This window comes from Pristis pectinata, chromosome 26 (assembly GCF_009764475.1).
Source record: "Pristis pectinata isolate sPriPec2 chromosome 26, sPriPec2.1.pri, whole genome shotgun sequence".
Lineage (NCBI taxonomy): Eukaryota > Metazoa > Chordata > Chondrichthyes > Rhinopristiformes > Pristidae > Pristis > Pristis pectinata.
Genome location: NC_067430.1, coordinates 28,210,746 through 28,232,276, shown reverse-complemented (window position 1 = coordinate 28,232,276; position 21,531 = coordinate 28,210,746). Strand labels below are relative to the sequence as shown.

Below are 21,531 nucleotides of genomic sequence, written 5' to 3'. Positions count from 1 at the left end.
TTACACAGAGAGTGGTGGGTGCGTGGAACGTGCTGCTGGCAGAGGTTGTGGGGGAAGATACATTAGGGACATTTAAGAGACTCTTAGATAGCCACATGAATGATAGAGCAATGGAGGGCTATGTGAGAGGGAAGGGTTAGATAGATCTTAGAGCAGAATAAAATGTCGGCACAACATTGTGGGCCGAAGGGCCTGTACTGTGCTGTAGTGTTCTATGTTCTATGTTCTATGTTCATTGACTGACTCTGTTTCTCTTTCTACACACACTGCCCGACCTGCTAAACATTCTCTGTTCTAATCCATCTCTCCATTCATAGACCGGGGGAATTATTACATTAGCTGACTGCTGGGCTTCACTTTTGTGTGATGAAGAATGAAAATAACCCTCTTCTTTTTAAATTCTCTCCACGTTTCAAATTGTGTGAAAATGTCACACAGCGGTTCGCTTTGATATCACCTTGATTGCCATGCCAGGATTTTCCAACTAATATTGACCTTCGTCATTTCTCCCTCATCCTCTTCCAGCAGAACCCTTTCTTTGTTCATTGTTGTGCCCAAGCCTGGACAACCACTTCAGCAACTTTGTCAGTATCACAGGCATTACATCCAATCGGAATCATAGACGATAGAAGAGTACAGGACAGGAACAGCCCCTTGGCCTGCAAGTCTGTGCCGACCACGATGCCAATTTAAACGACACATCTGCCTACACGTGGTCCGTATCCGTCCTTTCCCTGCCTGTTCATGTGTCTGTCTAACAGCCTCGTAAACTTTACTATCACATCTGCTTCCACCACCTCCCCTGGCATCGTGCTCCAGGCACCTACCACCCTCTGTGTAAAAAGATTGCCTCATAAATCTCTTTTAAACATTCCCTCTCTTACCTTGAAGCTGTGCCCTCTAGTATTTGACATTTCCACCCTGGGAGAAAGACTCTGATTATCTACCCCATCTATGGCTCTCATAGAAGTATATTTTTATTTGCTTCTACCAGGTAAATCCATCCCTGACTGTCAGAGTTCCATTGCAGCTTAGATTATACACATCGGTTTCTAGACTGTGGCTTGAATCCACATCCTCCTCTCTTAACAGCAAGTGTGCTACCAACCAAACCCATCCTGAAAGCAAGGTTGGGAATTGCTCCATAAAATATGTAGGTAATAAAAATGTTGGCACATTATTAGTATATTGTAGTGACCATCCCTAAAGGTTTTGCAGGATTCAGTTTAAAATAACATAGACATTTCATATGAGTGCTCTTACTGAGCAATGTAATTTCAGTCTATAATTAGCTACTTTAAACTTCCCCAGGGTTAATATATAGGCGTCTTAGGCGTCTGAAATTTCATCACACCTTTCTTCAAATACAAAGCATTGTACAATTGACCAAACACTGTTCTGACATCGGTGAAGTTTTGCTTACCTCTCGAAACCAAAGTGGCTTTGCAGGAGGGGCTGGTTTTAGCTTTAAAGGCATGTAAGGTTCTGCATATGTTGGAGACCAACAGTTGCTTAAACATTCACCGTTAGACAAACAATGGTTAACAGCAGTGCTGCCAGGCTGCGATGAGAAGGGAGAAGGCCCAGAGACATTGGATCCTGATGTCCTATTGTTACTCTGTTCCCGCTTCAGTAAAGGATCCTGAGTGTCGACCCTCTGAAATTGGTGAAGAAAATACGTGTGTCAGCTCAGTGGTGAAAGGTTAAAATATTTCACCATATCACAACAAACTTCAAAGTGCTGAGCACAAGGACAAAAACACAGAAATGAATTCAGTTAAACATTACATTCTGCAATAACACTATATTCTGCATTCTGTTTTCTTTTTACTACATTGATGTACTTATGTATGGGATGATCTGTCCAGATGGCGCGCAAACAAAAGCTTTGCACTGTATCTCAGTACATGGGAGCCAAGAGAAAAGGAAAGTATAATTCAGCACAGTGCACTAAGCTAGAAAGAGGGAAAACCTGCAGAGAGAATGCAGGGAAAATTAATAAATTGGATTAATGTAGGATTAGTGTAAAATGGGTGGTTGATGATTGGTGTGGACTAGATGGACCATGCCGTATCTCTCTATGACATTCTACGTGACAATAATAAGCCAATACATGAACCACTTCTCTCCAGGGTAATCAAATGTGAACAGTTCACTAGCCCATGTGTAGTGGTCTCAAACCAGGGCCTCTGTCTGTCTAGAGGTGTTATGTCAGAATCAAAGTCAAGTTTATTGTCGGATGCACGAGTCCATGTGTGCACAGGTGCAATGAAAAACTTACTTGCAGCAGCGTCACAGGCACATAGTATCATGTAAGCAGCATTCACAAGAAAAACATAAATTAAGCATAAATTTATGCACAATTTTTACAAGAAAGAACACAATTAGAACAAAAAAAAGTTCGTTTTAGTGCAAAGTGGTCACAGTGTTGCTACACTGAGGTAGTGATTAGGGTTGTGCAGGTTGGTTCAAGAACTGAATGGTTGAAGGGAAGTAGCTGTTCCTGAACCTGGTGGTGTGGGACTTCAGGCTTCTGTACCTCCTGCCCGATGGGAGCTGCGAGAAGACGGCATGGCCCGGATGGTGGGGATCTTTGATGATGGATGTTGCCTTCTTGAGGCAGCACCTCCTGTAGATACTTCCGATGGTAGGGAGGGATGTGCCCGTGATGTATTGGGCTGGTTAGGGAAGATTTAGAAATATCACTATAGTTAGTTCATTTATTTACTAAAAACATAAGGACTGGAACAGGAGTAGAGCACTGCGCCCTTCAAACTTTCTCCACCACTCAATGACATTCTGGTTGATCCTGAACTTACATGTCCATGAGATAACGCGTCTGAGGGAAAGGCTGTCTCCGCCTTCAAAGCGGCAAATGGTTCTGCATAGCCAAATGACAGGCGGTTTCCAGAAATGAGCGGGTTATCTGAAGTGGTGCCGGATAAGGGTGATGGCTGGGACAAAGAATGCATCTTACGTCCCGCTAACCTCAGACTGCTCCCACGGACTGGCAGAGGTGAAGATTTGTGTTTCTGTGTAAACTGAAATAAACACAATGTAAACAAACCACATTAAAATCTAATAGGACAGTTGGCATTAATCCAATTAACACCATTGATTATTAAGCAAATCCAATGCAATAGATCCTTCATATCACATACTAGCTTGCTCCTCCCCCTCCACCGACCTTCTTATTCTGGATTCTGCCCTCTTCCTTGCCAGTCCTGAGGAAGGGTCTAGACCCAAAACGTCAACTGTTTATTTCCCTCCATGGATGCTGCTTGACCTGCTGAGTTCCTCCAGCACCTGCAAAATCTCTTGTGTCTCCATCTTTATTCATCAGTGCATACCAGAGACACAGTGAGAAACTGAAGAGGTCAAACTATTTTTACTACATTGTATCATGGAGCATGGAGATCAATGACATTTATTGTCCACCTCTGCTTAGCTTCTGAATTGAGCAGTATGTCAGGCAATTTCAGAGCCAACCACATTGGTGTGTCTGGAGTCATATATAAACCAGCAGGTTTCCTTTCCTGAAGAACATTAGTGAAACGGATCTGTTTTTATAAAAGCTAATAGTTTCACGGTTACCATAACCGATACTGGCCTTCTTCTGAGTTCCAACTTTACTTAATTCCCCAGCTATCATGGTAGATTTAAATTCCTGTCTCTAGATCCAAATTTCTGAATGTTAATCTAGTAAACTCAAAGTCAAAAGTCGAGTTTATTTCAGATGCACAAGTCCATGTGTGCACAGGTGCAATGAAAAACTTACTTGCAGCAGCATCACAGGCACAGAGCATCAGATAAGCAGCATTCACAAGAAAAACACAAATGAAACATGAATTATACAGAACTTTTACAAGAAAACAATTAAAACAAAAAAAAGTCCATTTTAGTTCAAAGTGATCAAAGTGGTGATAGTGTTGCTAAACTGTAGTGATGAGGGTTTTACAAGTTGGTTCAGAAACTGAATGGTTGAAGGGAAGTAGCTGTTGCCGAACCTGGTGGTGTGGGACTTCAGGCTTCTGTACCTCCTGCCCAATGGCAGCTGTGAGAAGATGGCACAGCCCGGATGGTGGGGATCTTTGATGATGGATGTTGCCTCCTTGAGGCAGTGCCTCCTGTAGATACTACCCATGGTGGGGAGAGATGTGCCTGTGATATATTGGGCAGAGTCCGTACCAGACCATGATGCAACCAGTCAGGGTATTTTCAACAGCACATCTGTAGAAGTTTGTCAGAGTGTTCGGTGGCAAGCCGAGCCTCCTTAACCTCCTAAGAAAGTAAAGATTCTGGCGCGTCTTCCTTGCAATTGCATCTATGTGCTGGGCCCAGGACAGGTCATCTGATATGGTAAGGAATGTAAAGCTGCTAACTCCCTCCACCGCTGATCCACCAATGTAGACTGGCACATGTTCTCCCTCCTTCCCCTTCCTTAAACAGCATGCTACCGGAATAATACAAACCAGGTTGGAAGTGGACTTCTTACAACTTTAAATTTTCCCTGGCTCTTGCTTCTGTTTAAAAATATTTATCACTTTTTTTGGTCAAGGTGCACTTTATACCACCCACTTGGAGCTCTTATCCCCTGGGTGAGACGTTTAACAGAGCCAAAATTGGCTTGAAAGGGTGGCTGATGTAGGCATAAACATTCCATAACACCGTTTGAAGAAGGGAATGGAATTCTCCCAGTACTTTTCCTTCCAGACAACACAATCAAGAGAGATTAACTGGTCAATGATTTCATTGTAGCGATGTGCAGACAGGTTATCTACACAATGGCACTCAATTAACTCAGTAATTGCAGAATAAGAATGTGAAGGTGTTTCTGAGGGAATTAATACACTGCTATATAACTTGCTTGCCTTTCTTATTGATAACCTAAAAGAAATATTCTCAGCCACGTTTATGTGAAGTTGTGGAATGGTCTCGTAACATCTTAACGTTCACTTACGGAAGGAAGATTTAAATGATCGGCCGGTGCAGGGAACCGCAGTGGTGGAGGAGTGTAGGGCTCCGAGTAATCGGGGGACAGGAGCTGTTCTGTCTCAGCAACCAGGGCAGGCAGATTTTCCGAGACAGAGATCATCTCTATTGGCTTTTGGGGAAAGGTGAAGATTCCGTACACTTGTCCTGGACTTCTTTTTCCTCCTTGTGTTTCCAGCAAAGGATCACTCTTATCTACAAACTGGAGTTGAAAAACATTTTAGTCATTGAGAGCAAAAGAAAAAGTATGGCATATTTTTCCGATGTGTTGAGCTGGAATACAGGCACGTGTACCGTCAGAAGCTACAGTTGGAACTGTCCCAGCAATTTCCATTTATACTGCATCTTTAATGCAGCAAAATTAGAACGTAGAACACTACAGCACAGTACAGGCCCTTCGGCCCACAATGTTGTGCTGACATTTTATCCTGCTCTAATATCTACCTAGCCTTCCCTCCCACATAGCCCCCCATTTCTCTATCAGTCATGTGCCTATCTAACAGTCTCTTAAATGTCCCTAATGTATCTGCCCCCACAACCTCTGCTGACAGTGCGTTCCACGCACCCACCACTCTCTGTGTAAAAAAAAAAGCTTACCCCTGACATCCCCCTTATACCTTCCTCCAATCACCTTAAAATTATGTCCCCTCGTGTTAGCCATTGTCGCCCTGGGAAAAAGTCTTTGACTGTCCACTCGATCTATGCCTCTTGTCATCTTGTGCACCTCTATCAAGTCACCTCTCATCCTCCTTCTCTCCAAAGAGAAAAGCCGTAGCTCACTCAACCTATCCTCATAAGACATGCTCTCCAATCCAGGCAACATCCTGGTAAATCTCCTCTGCACCTTCTCTGAAGCTTCCACATCCTTCCTATAATGAGGCGACCAGAACTGAACACAATACTCCAAGTGTGGTCTAACCAGAGTTCTATAGAGCTGCAACATCACCTCATGGTTCTTGAACTCAATACCCCGACTAATGAAGGCCAACACTCCATACGCCTTCTTAACAACCCTATTGACCTGCACGGCAAACTTGAGGAATCTATGGACGTGGACCCCAAGATCCCTCTGTTCCTCCACACCGCTAAGAGTCCTGCCGTTAACCTTGTCATTGTCACTGGCTTCCTCACAGGAGGACGAGCAACACCAAGACACAGAATGAGATATCAGGGGAGGAGAATTAAAGCTTGATCAAAGAAAAGCAAAAAAAAACTGCAGATGCTGGAAAGCAGAGACAAAAGCAGAGAATGCTGGGTATACTCAATAGGTAAGGCAGTGTCTGTGGGGAGAGAAATAAGGTCAATGTTTCAAATCAATGACCCAACATCAGTTCTAATGAAAGGTTATTGACCTTCCTCCACAGATGCTGCCTGACCTGCTGAGCCATAGAGTCATACAGCAGGGAAACAGGCCCTTCGGCCCAACTCGTCCATGCCGACCAAGATTCCCATCGAAGCTCATCCCATTTAATCCACATCCCTCTAAACCTTTCCTATCCATGTACCTGTCCAAGTACCTTTTAAATGTTGTCAATGTATCTGCCTCGACCACTTCCTCTGGCAGCTCGTTCAACATACTGACCACCCTCTGGGTGAAAAAGTTGCCCCTCAGTTTCCTATTAAACCTCTCCCCTCGCACCTTAAACCTATGCACCCTCTCAGTTCCCTGACCCTGAGAAACAGACTGTGTGCATTGACCCTATCTATACCCCTCATGATTTTATACACTTCTGTAAGATCACCCCCCTCATTCTCCTACGCTCCAATGAAAAAGCTGTTTCCAGCATTGTTATTTTAGCCTGGTTTTAAAGATCAGCTTAAAGAGAGATGAAGAGGTTTAGGGAAGGGGTTTCAAAGTTTATGGCTTTGGCAGGTGAGGAAGAGCAGCCAATCATTGAGGAATTAAATTCAGCAATAACCAAGGGGTTGGCGTGCGAGGACAGATATCCAGAAATGGGACTGGAGTAGCTGACAGAGATATGGAGGAGCAAAACTCTGAAAGGATCTGAAGTCTAGGATAAGAATTATAAAATCGATGAACTACTTAAATCAAGAGCTGTGCTGGTGTGAGCTAAGGTGCACACAATAGAGTCTTAAGCTTATGTCGAGTGGAATGACTGAGGCTAACTGGAGTAGTCAAGACGACCAAGTAATGGTTTCAATCTGTAGCAGATTCCTCGATCTCATGTAATCAACGTGGTCCGCACGTGTTAATTCAGAGTCAATTTTGCACTTACAAATTGATCGAGCCAATGAGTGGAAACTCGCTGTCGAACTGAGTAAGTGATAATAAGTCATTTTAATTTGCTTCTTTCCTTATCTTCAAGAGCAACTATTGTTAATAGAAATCGACAGTCCTGGAACAGCTGCTTGGGAATGGTGTTGGGCACAGGATGAATGTGAGTGAATGATGTTTGTCTGTCTGCAATGTAATCGAAGTTTTAACCCAAGTATTGCAAGAGAGTCAATGCTACTGTTAAAATAGTGGAGTAAAGAATTTAATCCAAATGGCTCTACTATTTATGCATTGCTAAACAGCATTAATCTCCTGACAATGAGAATGCGATGAAAGTTACAAGCAATTAATTAATATTTGCCGACACAAGAATATAATTTACCATGATATCAGAAAATGCCCAAATTAAGGAGTAAGTCATGTTGCAGCTGTATAAAACTTTGGTTAGGCTGCACTGAGGATTTTGCGGCCACTCCATTACAGGAAGGATGTGGAGGCTCTGGAAAGGGTGCAGAGGAGGTTCAGCAGGATGCTGCCTGGATTAGAGGGTATGAGCTACAAGTAGAGGTTAGACAAACTTGGGTTGTCTTCAGTGGAGTGTCGGAGGCTGAAGGGAGACCTGATAGAAAATTATAAAATTATGAGAGGCAGAGATAGAGCAGACATTCAGAATCTTTTTCCCATTGTAGAAATGTCTAATGCTAGAGGACGTGCATTCAAAGTGAGGGGGGAAAGTTAAAAGGAAATGTGCTGAGCAAGTTCTTTACACAGAGAGTGGTGGGTGCCTGAAATGGGCTGCCAGGGGTGGTGGTGGAGGCAGATATGATAGTGGTATTTAAGAGGTTGTTAGATAGACACATGAATATGCAGGGAATGGAGGGATATAGATCATGTACAGGCAGAAGAGATGTAATTTACTTTGGCATCATGTTCAGCACAGACATTATGGGCCGAAGGGCCTGCTCCTGTGTTGTACTGTTCTATACATTCTATAAGGAATGTAGCATTATTTGAAAAAACCAGGTCGCTCTTCTTTTTTAAAGCTGTTATTGACAATTCATGGGCATTCTTCCCGTTGGGTCCTTGACCGTTTTGCATGGATTATAAATTACACCTACCTGGTCTCGACATCGCAACGAGTGTTTATCGTCACATTCTGTAATGACCGGGGAGGATTTGTGAACTGTGACCCCCGTAGAGTTGAGGTGATGGATTAGGTTCTGGTGCGTTGTCCTACTGGGGCAGAACACCTTGATTTGGTTGATCATTTTACCTGAAATGCAAAGAAGAATTAAAGACAATGAAGATAGAAGAATTAGTTATTCTGTGGTGCTGTGTGGAACCTTCAATTCTGGGCAGTGTAATGAAGGATAATGTAGTATTTGTGGTATTGGTTGTAAGACATAACTGTTACATTAAGACCAATACCTCTTTCAGTATAGGGTTATATGGTTGACTGCTCTTCAGCTTACAACATTATTTGCAGAATCTCCTAGATCTCTTTGGATTTGCGTGCTGCGAGAATTATGTTTATCAATTTGGATAAACAGTCATGTTTGTAGGAGCTTGAGAGTCTTGGTGAGTATGTTCAACACTTCACACTGCAGGGAACCAGGATGCACCAGTAATCAGTTTGGTGGCTTCAGCTACCATGAGAGCAAATGTCTTAGGAGCTTTGATATGTTGGGCAAGTCATATCAGATTACTGCAAAGAACAAATCAGAGCCAAGGTCTTTTTACTGATCCAATATTCAGGATGTGAACATCACTGGTGAGGCCAGCATTTATTGACCATCCCTAATTGACTACCTTGGAGAAATTGGCTGTGATGTGAGCCACATTCTCGAACCCCTGTACTCCTTCAGATCAGTCGGAATCATGGATTTATGTTGTTATATGAATGGACCACAACCCATTTATTCTCCATCCTCCTATCTCACTACATTACAAACCTTGAAGAATGAAAAACACGATGATGCTGGAGGAACTCAGCAGGCCAGGCAGCATCCGTGGAGAAAAGCAGGCGCTCAACGTTTCGGGTCAGGACCCTTCTTCAGGACTGAAGATAGGAAAAGGGGAAGCCCAATATATAGGAGGGAAAAGCAGAGCAGTGATAGGTGGACAAAAGAGGGGAGGTGGGGTGGGCACAAGGTGGTGATAGGTAGATGCAGGTAAGAGATAGTGATGGGCAGGTGCGGGGGAGGAGGAGAGAGCAGATCCACTGGGGGATGGGTCAAAGGTAAGGAGGAAAAAAAGAAGTGTAGGAAAAAAGAGAGAGAGGCTAAGAAAGGGAAGAAAAGAGGAGGCATGGTTGGGGGTGGGGTTGGGGAAGGGGGGGTGGGGATTGCTTAAAGTGGGAGAATTCAATGTTCATGCCGTTCGGCTGCAAGGCTCCAAGACGAAAAATGAGGTGCTGTTCCTCCAGTTTGCACTCGGAATTCTCCTGGCAGTGGACGAGGCCGAGGACTGACATATCCTCGACCATATTACAAACCTTTACTCACACCACACATCCCAGACTTCCCACCTCCACCACACCTTGCACTCCCCCCACATCTCTCTTCCCAAGGCACAGGTGCCAACCTTTGCTTCTTCTATGAACTGATAATTGATGTTTTTGCTTTGCGCTGAATTCTGAACCTTGTTTTCAAGTTCCCCCACCACTCCATCCCTCTCCCATCCCAACCCCAAACCTGTAATCTCCTCCAGAACTCCATTTCGAACCTCCTGCATATCCCCGGTTTCCCTTGGTGGCTGCGTCTTCAGCAACCTGTGCCGTAGGCGCCCAAATCCCATCCCCAAATCTTGAGCCCTCACTCTCCTCCTTTAAGAATCTTCTTAAAACCTCCTTCTTTCACTAACTTTTCATAATCAGAATCAGGTTTATTATCACTTCATTATATGTCGTGAAATTTGTTGTTTTGCTTTTTTTCACCTTTTCAATATCTCCTAGCTATGCATCTGCGAAGCACCTTTGCAATTTTAAGATGCAATAGAGGTACAAGTTATTGTTCAACGTGGACAGAGTTAGTCCACCTACCTTCTATTAACAATGTGCTTGAATCACCATCAGATGCATCCTGTTCTGATATTGTTATAGCATTGAGTGGAAGCTCCCCCTGTAAACAAACACAGAATAGAATAAATGCATTAAGCTGACTGCAATGTATTTTTATTAATCATTCAAGGGACGTGGGCTTCGGAGGCTGAGCCAGCATTTAATTGCCCATCCCTAGATGCCCTTTGAGGTGATGGTAGGCTGCCTTCTTGAACCACTGCAGTCCTTGAGGTGTGGGTGTACCCACAATGTTGCTAGGGAGGAAGTTCCAGGATTTTGACCCAGTGACGGTGAAGGAACGGCGATATATTTCCATGTCAGGGTGGGGTGTGGCTTGAAGAGCAACTTCCAGGGGGTGGTGTTCCCCGGGCTTTTGCTGCCCTTGTCCTTCTAGCTGGTAGAAGTGGTGGGTTTGGAAGGTGAGGTCTCAGGAGTCTTGGGGAATTGCTGCAGTGCATCCTGTAGATGGTACAGACTGCTGCTACTGAGTGAATGGTTGTGGATGGGGTGCCATGTGCTGTGTGGTGTCGGGCTTCTTGAGTGTGGTTGAAACTGCACTCATCCAGGCAAGTGGAGGGTGTTCTATCACACTCCTCACCCGAGCCTTGTAGATGATGGACAGGCTTTGTGGTGCAGACATCAAAATTTTTCATTACAAAATGAGCTCCTTTCTTTTCTCTGAAATCATTCTGTTCTTAAATTAATTGGCACCTCACCCCACCCATCCTTCACTTACTGATCAACCAAAGGCTGTAAAGCTCTCAGCATGGGCTCATCACAAACTCTTTATTCACCTCATCTAATACGGTCCAGCCTTGCTGATTTCCTGCTTTTTGTCTTCTCAATAAACCTCAATACTAACAAGGTAACGCCAGCTATTAAAGATAAGGAAGTAATGTCAGCGTTGACGTTTGCCCCTGTGCTAAGAAGGCAGCTTTGACTAACCTGTCACAAACACACGCTTTATCTTCTACTGTTCTACTGTCTGAAAGGACTGATAAAACAAAATTAATGCTATTGGACTTTCACCGTGAAAGGAAACAATTATGGGACATCTGTGTCACTCTTTCCATGTTCCTCACGCTCCTCCGTCCTCCCTCATTTCTTTCAGAGGTCCAGCACAGATTTGGTGGACCAAATGTCTCCATCTCCAGTTCCAAGGAAAGTTCTGGGAATTTGTGACTCTTTGTGCCCTGGGCATAAAGCACTCTATTTGAATTAGCTCTGATAACCTGGGCAGGCCTTCCCTGTGGCTCCCTACTCACAGGGCATGCACTTATAAAGGGGAAGATATTCTTGAAGTACTATATCACCTTTTAAAGACTTTATGATATCCTGAAGTGGTTTACAGCCCACTAAGTACACTTAATGCAAGAAAACATTACCCTATCACAAATGGCCATAAAACTAACTGTTAATGAAAAAAAACAGCAGATATTGGAAATCTGAAATAAAAGCAGAAAATACTAGAAACACTCAGCAGGTCAGGCAGCATCTGAGGTAGGGAGATGCATCAGCCTTTATAGGATTCCCCAGATGCTGATTCTCCAGAGTATTGTTGCTCCAACACTTTAGCAACCTCTCAGTAATGTCTCTCCAACAGTGCAGCAATGTCTCAATACACACTGCAGCTCTCCCTCACTTCTGTCTCTCTGGCTGTGCAGCTGTCCCTCAGTAACATCCCTCCAATAGTGCAGCCCTCCCTCAGTACTGCCTCTCCAAAAGTGCCACTCTCACTCAGTACTACCCTGACAAGTCAGCCCTAGATTATGTACTCAAGCCTCTGGACCCACACCCTTTGGTACGTGCAGTGAAAATCCAACAACTGGACCACAGCTGATACCTGAATTAGTTGTGCTGAAGGACATTGCATCATCTTAAATATGATGCATTTAATCGCCAATGAAATTTCAATGCTTGAAAACACATTTGACAAGGTTAAGGAGATATAATAGAGTGCAATTTACGTCCACAACTACCACTGCACCTCGACACAATTTATTCTGCAATTCTCTGTTACTCGTTTCTTAGCTCAGGACAATGTCGAGTTTAGGAAAGTCGTGAATCATCAATTAATTGATACCAAGCGTGAGATTTAAACATCTTGGCTGTAGGTGGAAGAAAAGATTTTGGGAACCAAAGTGTTCCAGGGTTATACAGCACGCCACAAGAAAAGAACAAATCATCTGAGTGAATAGAAGAACCATCTTCTTTGAATAAATGTGACTGTACATGTTGGAGAAAGTCAGTGCATTCAACAGCTGCCAAGGCAGAAACTCTCTGGATGGGAGCCATCGTTTACCTTGTAATAAAGGGCGTGGTCGTCCTGCAACAGGATGAGGAGCGATGTTGGGAAGAGGACCAAGAGACGATCATGTTTCTCCTGTGGAGATAGTAGCACACAACTTGGCTTCATTAGGTGCAGGTTATTCCCTGCCTTGTAGACACCAATGACAAGACCCAGCATTTATTGCCCATCCCTCATTACCCCAAGTGACTTGCTGGGCCAGTTCAGAGGGTAGTGAAGGGTCAACTATCGTGCTGTGGACCAGGAGTGATGCATAGACCAGACCGCTAATAAGAGCTGATTTCCTCTTCTGAAGGTCATTGCTGAACCAGATGTGCTTATAAACAACATCTGGTTGTTTTGTGGCCACCAGATTTATTTAACTACAGGAACTTGCATTCCCCTGATGTTGTGATGGGCTTTGATCTCGTGTATCCAGAACCATGTTCCCATCATCTGGATGCTTGTCCAATAACTCAGACACTGCACTGCCATATGCCACATATTCCTGGGAGCTCTATAAGCTTGAGAGAACTCTGAATCACTTCACCCCCATCCCTAACCCACCCCTCCCACCAGATCTGCAAGTGCCTGCTGTGTGTAGGGACTATCCAGGGGCCAGAAAGCCCCCATGATCTTCCAACCACAGAAGTTTCTGCATAGGTATTGGATCTTTGGTGATTGGTTCCACCAACCCATCTATCCTTCACTCATCTACAAGCCTGCCGTTCAAAAGTAAGAACATTCTTGTCTAAGAGGTGTAATTATTTTGTATTTCAGGTACACAGTCCCTGCATTGAACACCGCCAAGGAAGGTATGATTTATGCAGGTTCCTCCTGGCCCAGCTTCAGAAGATGACCATCTACACCACCCACCTCCTCACAAGTCACCGTGTTTCAACTTAGTGCCACTGCTAATTGGTATCAACAAGTACTCACTGCTGACTTGTGGTTTAACCTTACAGCTACCATCGGGCAGGAGGTACAGAAGCCTGAAGTCCCACATCACCAGGTTCAGGAACAGCTACTTCCCTTCAACCAGTCGGTTCTTGAACCATCTGGCACAACCCTAATCACTACACCACTACGACCACTTTGATCACTTTGCATTATAATGGACTTTGTTAGTTTTGACTCTAATTGTGTTCTTTCTTGTAAAAATTGTTTAATTTATATTTTTCTTGTGAATGTTGTGTCTGTGATGCTATGTGCCTGTGATGCTGCTGCCAGCAAGTTTTCATTGCACCTGTGCAGACATGGACTTGTGCATCTGACAACAAACTTGCTTTGACTTTGACTTTAACTGGGCTGAAGGCACAAATACCCAACTAAGATAAGGCACTGAGGAGGCTCTCGGCAAATGGTTTCAAATCCAGATTCTAAATGGTACCAGGACATCGTTCTAACTGCTGTTCAACACCATCACAACAATGTGAATTCATCTGGTGCCCTTAACACAATACAACATCATAACGCACTTCAGAGGAGCACAAATCAAATAAATTGTAGGGGAATGGGATTACTCTGTGAACTGGCATTGATGGCATTGGGAAATATTAAATATAGAAAGGAGAAATATTGACACCAAGCCACCTAAGGAGATGTTAGGACTGGTAAGCAAGTTTTAAGGAGGTTATTAAAGCAGGTCAAAGCAGTGAAATGAAGGAAGTTTTAGGGAGGGAATTCTGCAGAATTTGATGCATGCAGCTGCAGTTACATCCACCAGCCAAGGAGCATGGAAAGTGGTACCGGTGGCCGGAATTGGGGGAGCACAGAAAAGAATCCGAATTGGGCTGCTTTTAGAAGGGCACTGTCTGCACGTATTAGACACAAGAGATTACAAGCACACCTTCAAAGTGCAGAATAGTTCTGGAGAGGGTGGTCCCTGCCCACCTTTTCCCACAGTACTCCCCCCTCTCTCCCACCCTCTCTTACCCAACGCCGTCCCAACTGCAGAGATCTCGGGGGCTGGTAGGGCTGGAAATAACAACGAAAACATGTGCAGAAAGCTCAGATTAGCTTATCCCTGATTAAAATGTTATCATTGTAAAATGGTTTGTATAATATACAGCCAATCAGTGTGTATACAAGGTGTGTCCAGTGTTAAGGTGCATTCATCACAAGGCAGTGTTTATTGGAAGACTGGCCTGTTAATAAACAGTTATCTTTGCACTTCAGTCCCTTGCAACCTGAACTAATAAAAACTGTGCCAATTATGCTACTGTATGAGTTGCAAATTAAGACACCTTTCCTTGTCGTGGATGGAATTATGGAACCATAGAATCAGCCCACGTCAATCCACACGACCGAATGTGGTGTCTAACCACAACAAATTCCATTTGTCCACATTAGGCCCGTATCCCTCTGCACCTTTCCTATCCATGTACCTGTCCAAATGCCTTTTAAACATTGGTAGTGTATCTGCCTCCATCATTTTCTCTGAATAATCTACTCCCTCAGATCGCCTTTAAATCTCTTGCCTCGCACCTTAACCCTGTACCCTCTAGTTCTAGACTCCCCTGCTCTGGGATAAAGACTCTGATCATTTGCCCTATCTATGCCCCTCATGGTTTCATAGACCTCAATAAGGTCAGTCAGGAAGCTTGGTCAGTATGGACGAGTTGGGCCGAAGGGCCTGTTTCTGTGCTGCATAGCAACTGGGTAGCAAGTAACAACATTTAAAAGACATTTGGATAAGTACACAGATAGGAAAGGTTTCGAGGGATACGGGCCAAAGGGCACTAACTTAGGTGAGCGCCTTGGTTGGCATGGACCAGTTGGGCCGAAGGGCCTGTTTCCGTGCTGTATGACTCTATGACTCTAATGTCACCCCTCAGCCTCCTACGTTCCAGTGAGAATAAACCCAGCCTATCCGATCGCTCCTTATAACCACAGCCCTCCACTCCAGGCAACATTCCCGGTAAATAGCTTTTGCACTCTCAGGCCAGCCTGCCCCTCAGGAAGGAGATGGGCTTGTTATGTTGACTGGGGCTGCAAGGTTCATGCTGGAGTCTACAGGGACATAGAGGTTACGCAGTTTGACAGAGCGAGGCGGTTGGAGGGAGGAGTTCAGGTGCACAGAGCTGGTAACCCCACCCGACAATTATATCACTCATGCAGATCCCTGTACCTGAGAGGGCAAGTGTTGCATCTTTACTTCTGATATCCAGATGATGTTACCCAGGGAACTGACGCTAGTCCTTTCACCTCCATGGATAGGTTGGCTCAGTACCAAAGTCCTCAAGTCCTCGTTCCTGCTGTGTTGTCCCAGAGAGTTGCACTGTGTGAAAGGAACTTGTAATTAGCTCATGCGTAGTAGTCAAGAAGCAAAAGTACTGCAGATGCTGGAGCTCTGAAATAAAATCAGGAATAAACATAGACCTGAATAATCATCGACGTGAAATGTTAATTCTGTCTCTCTCCACAGGTGCTGCTGGGTGTCTCCAAAAATGTTCTTATACCTTTGCTCAACTTATACAATTGCAAATCCCAAACTGCCATGTAAGTCAGCAAATCTCTCTCGTGCTTCAAAATCTTCAGAAACAAATATGAATGTTACTTTTTTTTAGTGTTTGTCACAAACCTATCTGTGACAAGATGCATGTAGTAGGGGATTTTGGGTGAAAGATTCAGTGGCATAATTTTCATTGCAATGATAGTCTTCCAGGTGGTTTAGCAAGCCTAATGAGATTATAATGCAGTAACACACAAGATGCTGGAGGAACTCAGCGGGTCAGGCAGCATCGACAGGGGGAAATGGACAGTCGATGTTTCAGGTTGAGACCCTTCATCTGGATTGAAAGATAGAGGGGAAATAGTCAGTATAAAGAGGCGGAGGGAAGGGTTGGAGCAAGAGCTGGCAGGTGATGGGTGGATCCAGGTGAGGAGGGGGGGGGGGTTGATAGGCTGATGGAGGAGGGGAGAGTGGGAACGGCACCAGAAGCTGGGAGGTGATAGGTGGAGGTGACAAATGGCTGAAGAAGACGGAATCTGATAGGAGAGAAAGGTGGAGCGTGGAGTCAAGGGAGGGATGTGGGGAGGGAGGAGGGGAGTGGAGGGGGAGGGGAACCAGGGACGAGTGTGTGGGTGATGGGTAGATGGAGACGGTAGGGGAGAGGGAAGAGACCCTGATGGGGGCTGGGGATATCAGGAAGAGAGCAAAGGGACGGAGGGGGAGTTGGAGAATTCGATGTCCATGCCACCAAGGTGGAGACTACCCAGGCAGAACACAAGGTGCTGCTCCTCGAGTTTGCTTTTAGCCTCAACTTGGTGATGGAGGAGGAGGTTATAATGGTTCATAATGTTTGGCTGGCACTCGTGTGGATTGCCAGACCAGTAGGAATCCCTCTTATTTATATTTCTTGGTTCTTCAGGAGAGTCTCATTCTTACCATTTTCTGCCTGAGAGCTTGGATTGAGCAATATAAGCCAGCTCTCTGATCAAAGTGAGCTTTGCCACCTGATGTCTACAGCTGTTTTATCAGCAGGTTAATTTCCCATTCTTACCGAGGGCAACTGTGGCACCCTACTGCCATACTAAACGAGGTGAGATTTCAACAAGGAACGGGTGAAATGTACAAACTATCCGTGATTGGGATACCTGCTGTCAAAGAACGGACAGCATGGAGTTCCACTTCAATTGAATGCTTCGAATGACAAAGTGAGCCAAATGAGCAATAGATGGCACAGCATACCAGTGAGTCAATATTTACCTGTAACACTGGTATCTGACAGACGTAGTACCAGGCTGTAAATTGTACACACTCCAGGGTTAAATTGTAATAGATTGAATGTTCTGCTGACATTTCATGACTCACGTAAGCTCTCTACAAGAATCTACTTACTGAGTAAGCAAAGCAGTTGTTATGTAGAGAACCACAAGGTTACAGCTCCACTTTAAGTCCAGAATTTGAATGTATAATCTGTGAGAGTCTAACATAAAACTAAGGGGGTACAGCACTGTCGGAGGTGCTGTCCTTTATATGTGATGTTAAGCTGCTGCAACTTACCTATTCCCATGTAGCATTTGAAGAGGGATTGAAGCTGCAGTCAGCCCTTGTGCTACAGGGTCAGTCTGGAGATGCCGGTGGTGGGTTTTGTCATAAAGTTATACAGCACAGAAACAGACCCTTCAACCCACTGACTCTGCACCAACAATCAAACGCCCATTTACATCGATGCCACGGCCAAGAAACCTTACCAGCGCCTCTACTTCCTCAGGACACTAAAGAAATTTGGCATGTCCCCTTTGACACTCACCAACCTTTATTGATGCACCATAGAAAGCATCCTATCCAGATGCATCACGGCTTGGTACGGCAACTGCTCTGCCCAGGACAGCAAGAAACTGCAGAGAGTTGTGGACACAGCCCAGCGCGTCACGGAAACCAGCCTCCCCTCCGTGGACTCAGTCTATAACTCTCGCTGCCTTGGTGAAGCAGCCAGCATAATCAAAGACCCCAACCACCTGGATCATTCTCTCTTCTCTCCTCTCCCATCAGGCAGGAGATATAGGAGCCTGAGGGCACGTACCACCAGGCTCAAGGACAGCTTCTATCCCACGGTGATAAGACGATTGAACGGTTCCCTCATACGATGAGATGGACTCTTGACCTCACAATCTACCTTGTTAGGACCTTGTATCTTATTGTCTACCTGCAATGCACTTCCCTGTAGCTGTGACACTCTACTCTGTATTCTGTTATTGTTTTTACCTGTACTACCTCAATGCACTCGGTACTAACTCAATGTATCTGCACTGTGTAATGAATTGACCTGTACAATCGGTATGCAAGAAGTTTTTCACTGTACCTCGGTACAAGTGACAATAATAAACCAATACCGATACCAATACCAATACCCATTTTATTCTCACCACATTCCCCCAGATTCTAGTTTCACTAATGGCCTGAACCAGCCAGTACAACCCTAATCACCAGAGTTTAGCAACACTATGACAGCTATGAACTCTATGACCACTTTGATCACTTTGCATTAAAATTTAGTGTTTTTTTTGTTCTAATTGTGTTCTTTCTTGTAAAAATTGTGTATAATTTATGTTTAATTTATGTTTTTCTTGTGAATGCTGCTTATCTGATGCTCTGTGCCTGTGATGCTGCTGCAAGTAAGTTTTTCATTGCACCTGAGCACACATAGACTTGTGCATATTGGTATTGGTTTATTATTGTCACTTGTACCGAGGTACAGTGAAAGATTTGTCTTACATACCGATCGTACAGGTCAATTCATTACACAGTGCAGTTACATGGAGTTAGTACAGAGTGCATTGATGTAGTACAGGTAAAAACAACAACAGTACAGAGTAAAGTGTCGCAGCTACAGAGAAAGTGCAGTGCAATAAGGTGCAAGGTAGGTGGTGAGGTCAGAGTCCATCTCATCATATAAGGGAACCATTCAATAGTCTTATGACAGTAGGATAGAAGCTGTCCTTGAGCCTGGTGGTACGTGCCCTCAGGCTTCTGTATCTTCTACCTGATGGGAGAGGAGAGAAGAGAGAATGTCCTGGGTGGGTGGGGTCTTTGATTATACTGGCTGCTTCACCAAGGCAGCAAGAGTTAAAGACAGTCCAAGGAGGTGATAAACTCAGCTTTGACTTTGACTCCCCCAGGTTATTGATTCGGCACAGCATCGTGGGCCAAAGGGCCTGTCCCTATCCTGCATTCTTCAATGTTCTATTCTACCACTCACCAGCACACCAGGAACACTTTACAGCAGCCAATTAACCCATCCGTCTTTGGGATGTGGGAGGAAACGGGAGCACCCGGAGGAAACCCACACAGTCACAGGGAAGAACGTGCAAACTCCACACAGGCAGCACCAGAGGCTGGGATTGAACCCGGGTCACTGGAGCCGTGAGGCAGCAGCTCTACCAGCTGCACCACCATCAGCCCACACACGGCAGAGCAGGCTGAGAGGAGATATGATAGAGGTGGACGAGAGAAGTTAGATAGAAGGAAGCCGATCCCACTAGTGAGTGGCTCTCAAGGGGAAGGACTACGACTTTAAATTGATGGGCAGATAACGTAAAGGAGATTCCAGGAAAGCTTGGAGGAACTCACTGCCTGTGGGGGTGGTGGAAACAGAATCCATCCGTGCCTCCATGAGGAAATAAGATCAGCACTTGAGAGAGTAAAATTTACAGGGCCATGGGGGAACTGAGGGCGGGAGGACGGAAGGGCTTGTATCATCAGAAGCCAACACAGATAAAGGGCCAATGGCCTCTTTCTATGCCAAAACAATCCTACGATTCTGCCATACACCCGTTTGCTCTGCAGAAATGAAGTCGTCCACACAATGGCCCGTTGTGGTAATAAGTTCTCTTTAGTTCATGGTCGCATTAATCTAGAATTTGGAATTGGTTTATTATTGTCACTTGTACCAAGGTAGAGTGAAAAACCGTTTGTACAGGTCAATTCATTACACAGTGCATTGAGTAAAACAATAACAATGCAGAATAAATTGTAACAGTTACAAAGAAAGTGCAATGCAGGCAGACAATAAGGTGCAAGGACCATGACGAGGTAGATTGTGAGGTCAAGAGTCCATCTTATTGTATAAGGGAACTGTTCAATAGTCTTATAACAGTGGGATAGAAGCTGTCCTTGAGCCTGGTGGTATGTTCTTTCAGGCTCCTGTATCTTCTGCCCGATGGGAGGGGGGAGAAGAGAGAATGACCCAGGTGAGTGGGGTCTTTGATTATGTTGGCTGCCTTGCCAAGGCAGTGAGAAGTATAGACAGAGTCCATGGAGGGGAGGCAGGTTTCCGTGACGTGCTGAGCTGTGTCCACAACTCTCTACAGTTTCTTGCAGTCACGGGCAGAGCAGTTGCCATACCAAGCCGTGATACATCCAGATAGGATGCTTTCTATGGTGCATTGATGAAAATTAGTGAGGGTCAAAGGGGACATGCTGAATTTCTGTAGCCTCCTGAGGAAGTAGAGGTGCTGGTGAGCTTACTTAGCTGGACATGTGGAGTTATTCAGCACAGAAGCAGGCCCTTCAGCCCAACTTGTCCATGCCATCCAGGTTGTCTACCTGAGCTGAGCCCTCAAAGCAGAATGGAAGCACAACAGTGACCATTAATAATTGTGGAAAGATACATTCAATGCTTTTATTTCTGTACCATGAGCGAGTCAGGGATGAGAACGAGACATTTGCCCCATTTGACAACAGGAAAAACACAATGATTTAGCCCAGCAAGGTGATTACTTTGAGAAGCTTGGAATGCTTGCAGCAAAGGACTAGCTATAGATATATCGCAGCTACATAAAGAACTGATGCTTGCATTTCTTTACCGGTTCACATACCCGACAGCGACAATGGGAGATCCCTCGCTCACACACTTATCATAATTCTCTCTCTGCCCTGCTCAAATAGCTGACAAGTCATTTAACCTGGGGAGCTGATGGAAGGTTCGGTAACCCTAGCTGCCGAAGCCTTGACTTGTGCTTAAGATCACCACAAAGGAAAGCAGAGATAAGGCCGGGTTACAGTAGGGAACGGCCTTTGTGAAAAAGACGCCTCGGGACTAGCAGAGCTCAAGTTTCCCAATTTATAGGGCAGCTCCACCTCAGGGTTCAACATACTTGACCCTCTTGCACACACTGGCACATGGATAGTTTTCTCCTGAAAGCTCCTGTTCTGCCTGGGCTTTTGCAGCTGGTGTACTGTAACACGTTGGTGTCATGAATAAAATATCCTTAGCACTTGTCAATAGCAAGGCCCCAATCTGAAATGGCAGTGTGACATTCTTCACAATCTTCCTCTGCTGCAAGCCAATTTTACCAAGCTCCAACCTCTCTCTGAACCCTTCCGAAATTTTCAGCTTGGGGCAGAGGAAGGGAGACAAAAGCTGTGCCCTTTGCCGCTTGAAAGAAAGGAAAGCTTGCACTGATTTTGCTTTCCACGTATCCCTAACAAATGAGGTGTAGTCACAAGAG

At 44.8% G+C, this 21,531-nt stretch overlaps 1 protein-coding gene across 4 annotated transcripts in view; it reads right to left on the bottom strand.

The window, feature by feature from the left end:
• The window catches only part of plekhn1 (pleckstrin homology domain containing, family N member 1), a 59,573-nt gene that overhangs the window by 17,690 nt on the left and 20,352 nt on the right, over positions 1–21,531 (bottom strand). For all 4 annotated transcript variants that reach the window (XR_007958255.1, XM_052039428.1, XM_052039429.1 and 1 more), the window contains exons 7-13: positions 15,704–15,853; positions 12,589–12,669; positions 10,269–10,347; positions 8,347–8,501; positions 4,961–5,194; positions 2,820–3,041; positions 1,424–1,657 (exon numbers count right to left, since the gene is read on the bottom strand). Coding sequence is in view for 3 of the 4 variants with exons in the window: in XM_052039428.1 (XP_051895388.1) it covers positions 1,424–1,657; positions 2,820–3,041; positions 4,961–5,194; positions 8,347–8,501; positions 10,269–10,347; positions 12,589–12,669; positions 15,704–15,853 (1,155 nt within the window). In the remaining variant the exon portion in view is untranslated. The remainder of the gene's footprint in view (positions 1–1,423; positions 1,658–2,819; positions 3,042–4,960; positions 5,195–8,346; positions 8,502–10,268; positions 10,348–12,588; positions 12,670–15,703; positions 15,854–21,531) is intronic.